This window comes from Loxodonta africana, chromosome 3 (assembly GCF_030014295.1).
Source record: "Loxodonta africana isolate mLoxAfr1 chromosome 3, mLoxAfr1.hap2, whole genome shotgun sequence".
NCBI lineage: Eukaryota > Metazoa > Chordata > Mammalia > Proboscidea > Elephantidae > Loxodonta > Loxodonta africana.
In genome coordinates this window covers 35093866-35103589 of record NC_087344.1, presented here as the reverse complement: position 1 = coordinate 35103589, position 9724 = coordinate 35093866, and the positions used below count along the sequence as shown (strand labels likewise).

General features: G+C 61.4%; 2 protein-coding genes across 3 annotated transcripts; both read right to left on the bottom strand.

Annotated features, from left to right (window-relative positions):
• Positions 1 to 18: 18 nt before the first annotated feature.
• Positions 19 to 4476, bottom strand: TAS1R3 (taste 1 receptor member 3). Its single transcript, XM_064281082.1, has 5 exons — positions 3940 to 4476; positions 3477 to 3777; positions 2616 to 3398; positions 1946 to 2483; positions 19 to 1753 (listed from the first exon to the last, which is right to left on the bottom strand). The coding sequence occupies exons 1-5, from the start codon at positions 4419 to 4421 to the stop codon at positions 768 to 770; spliced, it is 3090 nt and encodes a 1029-aa protein (XP_064137152.1). The 5' UTR covers positions 4422 to 4476; the 3' UTR covers positions 19 to 767.
• Positions 4477 to 5376: 900 nt separating this feature from the next.
• CPTP (ceramide-1-phosphate transfer protein) lies at positions 5377 to 9639 on the bottom strand. Of its 2 annotated transcripts, none has more exons than XM_064281081.1 (3): positions 9579 to 9639; positions 7257 to 7390; positions 5377 to 6867 (listed from the first exon to the last, which is right to left on the bottom strand). In XM_064281081.1, exons 2-3 carry the CDS (start codon positions 7376 to 7378, stop codon positions 6345 to 6347), a joined length of 645 nt encoding a protein of 214 aa, XP_064137151.1. In that variant the 5' UTR covers positions 7379 to 7390; positions 9579 to 9639; the 3' UTR covers positions 5377 to 6344. The 2 variants fall into 2 exon arrangements, with proteins under 2 accessions (XP_064137151.1, XP_010591488.1); XM_010593186.2 differs by lacking the exon at positions 9579 to 9639 and adding an exon at positions 9252 to 9572.
• Between the last annotated feature and the right edge of the window lie 85 nt (positions 9640 to 9724).

The following is a 9724-nucleotide window of genomic DNA, read 5'->3' as shown; positions in this document are numbered from 1 at the left end:
AAAGCATTTAATTTTATGGGACTGAGATGTGGCTGTGTTCCTCTTTCCTGTGGCTGCTTTAGGAGATGGGGTGCGAGGCGCCCGTCAGTGCCCCCAGGGCCCTTGACCAGGCCTCTGCCAGCCCAGGTGCAAGCCTGCCAGGCTCTGTCCTGGGTGCTGGCTGCTGCTGGGGTCCTGGCAGGCAGCTTTCTGTCAGTGGTGCTGACTACCAGCTCCAGGGGTCCTTGTAACTGGCGCTGGCCACGGTGCTGACCCCCCCTGCTGGGGCACTGTCCGAGGTGCTGGTGGCTGCCTCTCCTCCTCCACCCGCTAGGTCCCAGGAAGAGAAGGAAGCTGGCACCTCCCCTTCTCTGAGAAACATCTGCCCTGGGATCCAGGGCGGCAGCCCATTTCACCAGCTTCCTGCTCCTGCAAAGCCTGCAATTGTAGACATGCTGGGTGTGCCCCAGACTGGGCACTGCCAGGCGAGGACCCTCTGCTGTGGCCTCAAATGGCCCAGCCTGGGGCTTTCATGGTGTGGGCCACCCCCAGAGCTGCAGGATTCCAGGGAGCCTGTGGGGGCCATGTAGGCCTCTCCCAGAATGTGGGGCTGGGGCACTTGACAGACAGTCTCCTGGGGTCCCAGACCTCTTGTACACAGTGCAGGCCCAGGGTCATGTGGGGTCAAGGTCAGCTGTTAACTTGGGGTTAGAACCTAGGGCTGAGGGGTCTCAGAGTCAAAACACAGACCTGGGGTTGTGGGTTGGGGACTTTTGGTTTGGGGGTCTCTATTGGATTGGCATCACTGGGGGTGAGCTCACGGGGTCTGGGGTCACGGACTCTTGGTTTTCCTGAGTCTCCCCTGCACTCCTGGGCCCCTCCCCCAGGAAGAACTCCAAAGTGTTGAGTGCCGGGTGCCATAGCAGGAGGTAGCACTTGGGCAGGTGGACAGAAGCCAGGATGCCCAGGGTGCAGAGGAGGATGGCTGTCATCTGCACGGCGGGTTGGTAGGCCATGTGCACGTTGGCGAAGAGAGGCACAAAGGAAATCCAGATGATGAAGTAGGCCAGTGTGGCAAAGGTGAGGCCACGCGCACGGTTGTACCGGCTGGGCTGGCTCTGTACCAGGAAGGTGCCCAGGAAGCACAGGAAGGCCAGGATGGCGTTAGTGGCATGCACCAGGCCGAAGCTGACCCAGGAGCGCACATAGCAGTGTACCAGCGCCTCTTGGGGCAGTGCCCGCCAGTCGGTCACCACCTCAGACGGGAAGGCCACCAAGTACCAGGTGCACAGTGCCGCCTCTGCCAAAACGGCCAGCAGCACCACCAGCCAGGCCCTTGGGCCCCGAAACCAGCCCTGCAGCCGCCCCGTCCAGGCTTGTGGCAGCTCTGACTCCACAAATATCTCAGCTGCCTGCAGAAACAGTGTGCTCAGGCAGCCAGTCAGCGGCAGGTGGAACAGTGGCTGCTGTGCGAGGCAGCCAGTGGGACTGGGCCACCCGGGAAACAGGAGCACGCTGAGGCAGACCAAACCCAGGCAGGCCAGGCCAAAGCAGGCCAGTGGCCCGCCAGAGGCCCGCACCATTGGGCTGTCCCAGTGATGGATGAAGAGCCCCAGGGTTGCTAGCGTCAGGCCCAGCACCAGGCCCAGCAGCACGAGCAACCCCAGCGTGATTGGCTCCCTCCATGTCAGGAACTTGGGCCTGCGTGGGAAGCAGCGCATGCTCCGGTCTGGGGACCACTCATCCAGGCCACACTGGGTACAGAAAAGGTCATCTGCAGGGCAGGGAGGGGAGACGGGTGCTGAGGTAGTGGGCACAGCCTCACCTCTTCACAGGCTGGGGGGACACTGAGGAGCCAGGACAGCCAGGCTGCATGTGTCCCTGTGTCCCCAGCCGTGTGGAGGCCCCAGTTCATCTGGACTGTGTACGCCCACTCCACCCTGCCCCCAGCCATGTGGGCGCTCACCTTGGTGACGCCTGTAGGTGCCAGCCCTGCAGTCCACGCAGTCGTAACAGCAGGAGTGGGAGCCCTTTACACGGCGCACCTGACCCTCTGCACACTGTCGCGAGCACTGGGACACCGGTGGCTCCTGGGGCAGAGCAGCCTCAGCCCGCTGGTTGCTGTGACCATCCCCATTGCCCAGCAGGTGGGAGGTGCGACCCCAACAGTGACCACCAGGTGGGAGGTGTGGGTAGGAGTATAGACCTGAGTACCCACGAGGCTGTGCTCCCATGGCAGCAGGGGTGTTGCGCCTGAGTGGCCTAAGACCTTGTGAAGGGGACACGTGCCCCTGGCTCACCTTATGGCCTGGCGTGTGCCACGTGATCTGGGAGTGGTGGAGATGGAGCTGGCCGTTGAAGGTGCCCACGGTGCGGAGCTCAAACTCCTGGCCCCGCCACACCAACAGCTTCAGGTCGTACTCCATATCCACGTTCCCATTGGCGTCGAAGGACAGCTCCAGGCTTCGGGCGTGGAAGCTCATGTTGTACATTCTCTCCAGGAGCTAGGCAGGGGCAGGAAGATGGTGGGCGGAGCCCAGAACCACCTGCCTGTCCAGACCCCTGACACCCGCCCTGCTCCTGGTGGCTCTGTGTATGTAGATGGAGACAGGTGGTGCCTGTGGCGGAGCCCTTACCTGCCAAGGCTGCACCGGCTTATGTGCAGGGCAACCTGAGGCATTGCAGCGAAGTGTATTGTGGAGCGCCTGAGCCACACTGTACACGGCCGCATAGGCAGCGAAGGACTGGTGATTCTTCAGCGCGGTGGAGAGGTTCTTAAATGTGATATGATCACACTGTGGACAGCGTGGCCCCACCACATGCTCCTCTAGGCCTGGCTGTGCAGCATCCAGTGAGGTACAGAAGGCTGGGTCAGCAGCTAGGGCTAGGAAGGTGGCCACGTAGCTCGGGAACTCTGGCAGCGGGGCACCGCGCTGCAGGAAGCCAAGCACGGTGCCCATTTGGGCCATGCCAGGCACTGTGGTGACCAGGTCTGAGGATAGCCAGGCCTCGCTGGTCACCCATACCTTGGGTGTAAGCTGGCTGTGGACACTGTAGCTGAAGAGGGCATGGGCAGCTCGGGCAGAGGCAAACAGCACCACCACCTGCACGTTGCTCTGGTTCACTATCTGCAGCAACTTCTCTACCTGGCCCAGAGGTGCACTATGGCCAAGGGGCAGCGGCACCAGACCCTCATAGGCGATGCAGATGTTTCGGGCACTGGCCAGGCTGGAGAATATGCTCAGGCCCTGACGGCCATACTCATCATCGCTGCCCACGGCTACCACCCAGTTCCAACTAAAGGCCGCCAGCAGCTCCACTATGGCCATCAGCTGCACGCGGTCACTGGGCACTGTGCGGAAGAAGGATGGGAACATCTCCCGGTTGCTCAGCCGGTCCGTGCTGGCACCATAGCTGACCTGCAGGCCAAGGGCCTCTGTAAGGGAGTGCCACGCGGGGTGGTGGGGGGGGGTGCATAGGCCAGGCAGCAGGCGCACCTGGGGCATGAGGAAGAAGCCGAAGAACTTGCCAGTGACGAGGGCGAGCTCCGAGGAATGGGGCCCGATGACAGCCAGCACACGTGGCTGGTACTGTGTATAATTGCAGTAGGCCGCAATGTCGCGACTGCCTGCCTTGGCCAGGAACACCAGGCTGGGCTTCATGGCTACCACAGGCTCTGAGCATGAGTCGAACAGGTCGTAGCCCAGACGTAGCCCCGGCAGCAGGGCTGACCCATTGTTAATCTCATCCACTGCCATCTTCATAGCCAGTGCCCAGAGCAGGCCAAAAGCTGAGAACCTGGGGCACGGGGGTCTGAGGACACTGGACCAGGGATGCCCCCACTGGCTGCTCCGGGCTGGCCTCAGACCTCAGCCTGGTCCCTGCCCCACCCCACCCCACCCCAGACCTGCCTGGGTCCGCAGCCTGGTCCCTGCCCCACCCTGGACCCCAGCCCCATACCTTTTGCACGTGATGCTCTCTGGCTTCGTCCTGTCCCCAAAGTCAGTGCCCTCAGCTGAGCTCATGGGGAAGAGCCCACCCAGCGTGTAGTTGCCTTCCATTTTGAGCAGGCGTGACAGGCACAGAGGGGCCCCCACTGCAGGGCCCAGGAGAGCCACGAGGCCCAGGAGAAATGAGAGACCCGAGGGAGTCAGGCCAGGCATAGCGGGGTGTATAGCCTCCAGCAGGTGATATGCCAGGCAGAGACCAGATATAGGGAGCTGAGGTGGGGGACAGTGGATTTGTTTAGCAAAACCCTCTCTGTCCTCACCTGCAGAGCCCCTGGGGCCCCTGGAACAGGAACAGGGGCAGGGGACATTTTCATGCTGCCCTGGCTGACCCTGCTGCAGGTTTGCACGTGACAGGACTTTATTTTGATGCTGCCGCTGACACCAGGTGACCAGGGGCAGGCAGTCTCTGAGCATCTGCTGTCGACACCCCATCCTGAAGCCACCTACAGACAATGAGGTGGCCTCATTTCAGCACCAAGCACATGGCCTCTCCAGACCCAGGGGCAGCTGCAGAGTAGCAGGCGGCTGCGGGAGGGGGGTGGGGGGGGTGGGGCGGGGGGCGTAGGCTTGGAGGGCCTGAGAAGGGGGCCCGGGCACGGCATGCCTGGGCTCGTCTGTGGGGGCAGGTGCCAGCTGGCTGGGCCCTGGCCTGTTACGGGCCACCTCTGAGGACAGAGCTCACAGCTGGGCCTGAGGAGGGATCCATGCAAACGAGAGGGAAAAGGCCACAACCAAATGGGCTGACACGGCTGTTTGCATAGGGGCAGGGATGGCGGGGGTTGTAACATCAGGCGCATGTGTGCCTGTGTGTGCACGTGTGTGTGTGCATGCCCTAGTGAGGCAGGGCCATTGGGGGGGTGCCCAAGAGTTGCTTTGAGCCTCTGTATGTCCCCCTCCATGACACAACACACTGGATTCCAGGGTAGGTGTGCACTGGGCCCTGAGCATAGGAGGAGCCTGGGGGACAGCTTGTAGAGCCCCTGGGGTGTCTGATGAAGCGACCTCGATGGGGTAGAGGGGGATCCTGGTGGTCCCAACTCTGGCCAGCTCCAGCAGATGTTGGTGCAGGCTGGTCTAGGCACCTCCCCTCTGTCTCTCCGCCCTGTCCTGTGGGGGAGGCCCCTGCTGTGTGTGCATGTGTACGGCTTCACACACAGGCACATGTGCACACACATAACAGTGCATACGCATAGGCGTACAACCATATGCACACATGTACACACACACACACACATACCTTTTCTGGATCAAGGAGCACCCATCCTGGACCCTTCCAGGGCTGCACACTGCTAGGCCCCTTTTACATCCCTCCTAATGCCCTCCCCCAACCGGGTTCCTCCCCATCTGGTGAGGCACCTGGCACATCACAACACTTCCATCTGCAGAGTTAGCTGGTCCAGTAAATGTGATTTATTCATACTGGAAAGCCCAACATGCGTTACAATTTCCCAGGGTCAAGTCCACCCGAAAGGTTCACTGGTACACGTCTGTTCCACACACACTGTCCCTGCAGCCCAGTGTCCTGGGTCCACCATGAGCAGACATAGTGGGAGAGGCCACCTGCCTGCCTGGCCTAAGGATGCCAGGTCCAGAACCCTCCTTGCACCAGGCCCATGCTGGCCTGCTGAACACCATGTTGGGGGCAGCAAGGGGCAGGGGAGGGGACACAGCATCTTGGGGAGCTGGGGCAAGGGGACACCTTGGTCCAGCAGCATATGGCTCCCCGGGGGCTTCGGGACTGTGCAGACCACAGGTGACTAACAGGGGAAGCGCCTGCTGTGTCCTTGAAGCTGACACATCTGCAAGGGGCAGAGAGGGAGCTTCAGCGCCAGCTGTCACTGTGGGCCCGAGGCCTGCTCAGCACCTGGAAGCACCGACTGGGCGGTAGGGGAAGAGAGAAGCCCATAGAGCCCAGGCTGTGACCCAGATGTCCCCTCCCTGCCCTGGCAACGGGCAACCCAGGAGGCCTTACACCTGGGCAGACGCAGGGGCTGCTCAGCAGCATGTGTTGTGGCCTGAGGCAGGTATAGGAAGGACACACACACCTGGGGTGCTGGAGAGGGGGTCTCTGAGCCCCTGGGACCGTGACCACCACTTCACAGACATGGGCAGGCGGGAGGACTGCTGGGCTGCAGTGGTGAACACCTATTCCACCTGCCCCCCCTCCACCCCTGCTGCCTTTCTGCTCCCAGGACCTCTGTGAACCCAGCGGAGCAGATGTCTGCTGAGACACCCAGGGAATGTGGGATGGTCACAGACTGACCAGGACGGCAGAGAAGCAGACAGCCAGCACCCACTTCTCTGTCAGTCTGTCCCAGCATGAAGGAGGACACAACGAGAGGACCGCCCGCTGCACTAGGGGAGGTCCAGCAGTGTGTGCTCTGCATAGAGCTTCTGGACAACATCGTAGACACGTTCGAGGAAGGGTAGCGCCTCATCCAGCATTGCTATGGCCTGCTCAGGCGGCCCCACCTTCATGGCCTCCAGGAAGACCTTGCGTGTGGGCAGGGCACAGAAGGCCACGGTGACGGCCTGGCGTACGACCCAGGGGTGGTAGGCAGCCAGTGAGGCATTATACGAGTCAGTGCAGAGCGTGGAGGTGCGGGCATTCTCGGGGCTGGTACGCAGCCTCTCCAAGAACAGCTGCAGCCAGCGCAGGGCTCGGTGTAGCCGCAGCACGGTGCGACAGCCCGAGTCAGGGTGGCGTGAACGCCGCTGCAGGTCCACCAGCTGGTGGCCCACCTCATAGGCCACCATGGACTGCAGGCTGGCATAGTGTTCCCCCTGTGGGCTGCTACGCAGCCGCTCCATAATCTGCAGCTTTGCCACCACGTCCTTGGAGATGAACGCAAAGATGGCACCCAGACTGTTCAGAAACCTGCTCAAGGGAAAGCCGGAGCTCAGTCTGTGCTTCCCAGGGTCCCATGCCACCTGAGGGCAGGGCCTGGCAGGGTCTGCAGCGCCTCCCTCCCACCAGGGCTGCAAGAGCTGAAGCCCCAACCCTGACCCCTCCTCCCAAAGGCGTGGGGCCCAGGCATGTCGCTTGAAAGAAGCCAGGTGCTGCCGGCCTTAGGGCCAGCACCCCGCTCTGTACCCGGCTGGCAGGCACCAACCTGGTACTTACAAGCACCTGCAGGAATGTAGGGATCAGAGAAGGGGACCTTTGGCTAGGAAAGCCCTGCCCCAAACCAGTTCCTCGCCACCTCTGGGGCAGGAGGCCCCTCTGGGGACACTGACAGTTGCAGGGAGTCCCGCGCAGGCACATACTTCACCAGCCCCCACCAGCCGCTGAGGTAGTGGTTCATTAGGATCTCCTCTTTCTCGTTGAGGCACTGCTTAAAATCAACCATGACGACTTTCAAGTTGAAGTCTGCCTCCGAATCATCCATTTTCAACAGGAACTGAAACACACAAAGCTCCCGCTAAGTCAGCTTGTTCTGCACTGTGTTTTTATTTTTCTTCCGTAGGAAAGGGGCGGGAGGGGTTGGAAAGAGCTGGGATCACAGGCTACCTGCTCAGAGCCCTGCAATGGCACCCCACCCCCCAAAATGGAATTCTTCCTAAGGCGGGCCCATCTGCCTTCCAGACATGCCATGCCTCCTGTCCCTGCCTCGAGGCCTTTGCCCTGCTGTGGCCTTGCCTGGAACCCTTGTAAAGAGATCTCCATCTGGGTCTCGGTGAAGCTGTCCCTGACCAACCGCTTAATGCGGCATACCCTCCCAGGCTTCCTCAGACGCCTCTGCTATGTTTCACTGTGGTGTGTGCTCTAGCCACTGTCCTACTTACGTGCTTATTTGCCATCTGTCTCTCACTAGAGTGTGTGTCTGTTTTTACTGTGCTGTTCTTGGCCCTCGGGACCCACTGTGAACAGGTGAGTCCTGCCCTGTCAAGGTGATGTTCTAGTGGGAAGGATAAACAACAAGCAGTAAACACAGGGGATTCCGATGCAGCATATGAGTTGGTGAACCTCAAAGAAACAGAAGCATGACAGCAAGGCAAGAGGCAGGGAGGGTAGTTGGGCAGCCTCCCTCCTTCCTCCATCACTGTGGCACCCCCTGGGCCAGAGCTGTGGCCACAGAACCATCTTTTCACTCTTGCTGCTGAAATTGTACACGATCTGTGCAGGAGGGTGGCAGGGCCAAGGACCTTACCACACTCTGAAGACAGGCCCTTCCTCCAGCCCCAGGGAACCTGCCAGAAGCGTCCACAGACCAGAGGCTACAAAGGCACTGCTCTGGACCCTGCATGCACTCACACATCACTCCACAACACTCAAGTGCCCACGCAAGAGTGGGTACCACTGGGAACCTCAGCCCCTGCCTCCCTGGGTATGCTGCCCCAAGGGCATCAGCCCGACATCTGAGGGTACCTGCAATGGAGCCTGGGGACTCAGCCACATGTCACCTTGTATCCAGGACAGACTTGTGCCTGGGGGTTCCTGTGCCCCTTGATGCTTGGAGCCCTGATTTGCCCCCTCACCCCCGTGGGGTCCCTAGCATGGAGAAGGCCAGCTGTGATGACACCCCCAACCAGGAGGACAGCTGGGTTCCTGTTCTGCTTCTCACTCAGTGGGCAGGTCACTCACCATCCTAAGACTCTGCATCTCTGGGAAAAAAGGAGTCAACGCGCCCTGCCCTGTTCGCTCCCCGGCTGCTGGGAGCATCTGGGGGCACCAGTAAGTGCTGAAGCCCTGCAGGCCTTATGAGTTTGGCTGCATGCCTGGCTTTGGGTGGAGCCCCAACAAGCAAGCTCACTGTGTCTACAAGTATGGAGTCCCTAGAGATGAGTTCACTGTGTCTTCAGGTGCCGGGGAAAGGTTGGGCCTGAGCTCAGGAGGATGGTGCCCGAAGACTTTAGGTAGCATCCCCTCTCAGGGCCTAGTTCTCTGTCCATTGAACAGATGGTCTCTGAGGCTCTGGGTCTCCTTCCTGGTCACCAGACATCCTGCCGCTGGGTCTTCCTGCCCAGGATCACAGCCAACAGGAGCTGCCAGTGAGCCTTTCACAGCTGTCAGTCTGCGACAGGAAAGGTGGGCAGCCTGCCAGCTCAGGTAAGGTGATTGCAGAGGCTCAACCAAGGCTCCTCAAGGGGCAGGCAGCCCCAAGGTCAGGGCTGGGAGGGAGGACAGCTTGGGCACTGGAGTTTGTGACTGACAGCAGGCTGGAGTCCTGGCCAGAGAGTGGGCAACCTGGCACCCAGACCTATGGGTGGGTGCGGGACCCAGCAATTTGGGCCCCTGTCCAGGAAACCTGTAAGTCTCACCTGGGAAGGGGGCTGCGAAGGCACCAGGGTAGGGTCTGCGATTCAGAAGAGAGTGGGGTCGGGCCCTGGGCAGGTCTTGCTCCAGTTGAGGGCACCGGGATGGGGAGGCATAGGACGGTGGTGGGGGGCCGCCTTGCAAGACAGGACTCAGGCGCCCACCCCGCCGCAGCCCTCCGCGAGGGTTCCTCTTCCCCGCTTCCGCGCCTGGGGTCCCAACAGTTGCCCCTCGGACCCACACCAGGCTTCTCCACGGCTCCAGACCCGCCTCGGTCGGCTCGGTTGGGTTCGACCCTGCCCGCCCCGCCGAGTCCGGCCGGAAACGCTCACCTCCTCCTCCGCTACAGCCTTCTGCAATTGCCGGGCCGGCCCTGCCGGCCCCGCCCGCCCCGCTCAGCTCTAGGCCGCCGGCGCCGCCCATCGATTGGTTGCGGGGAGTCCAATCAGGAGGCCCAACGAGCCCGCGTTTCCGGCGA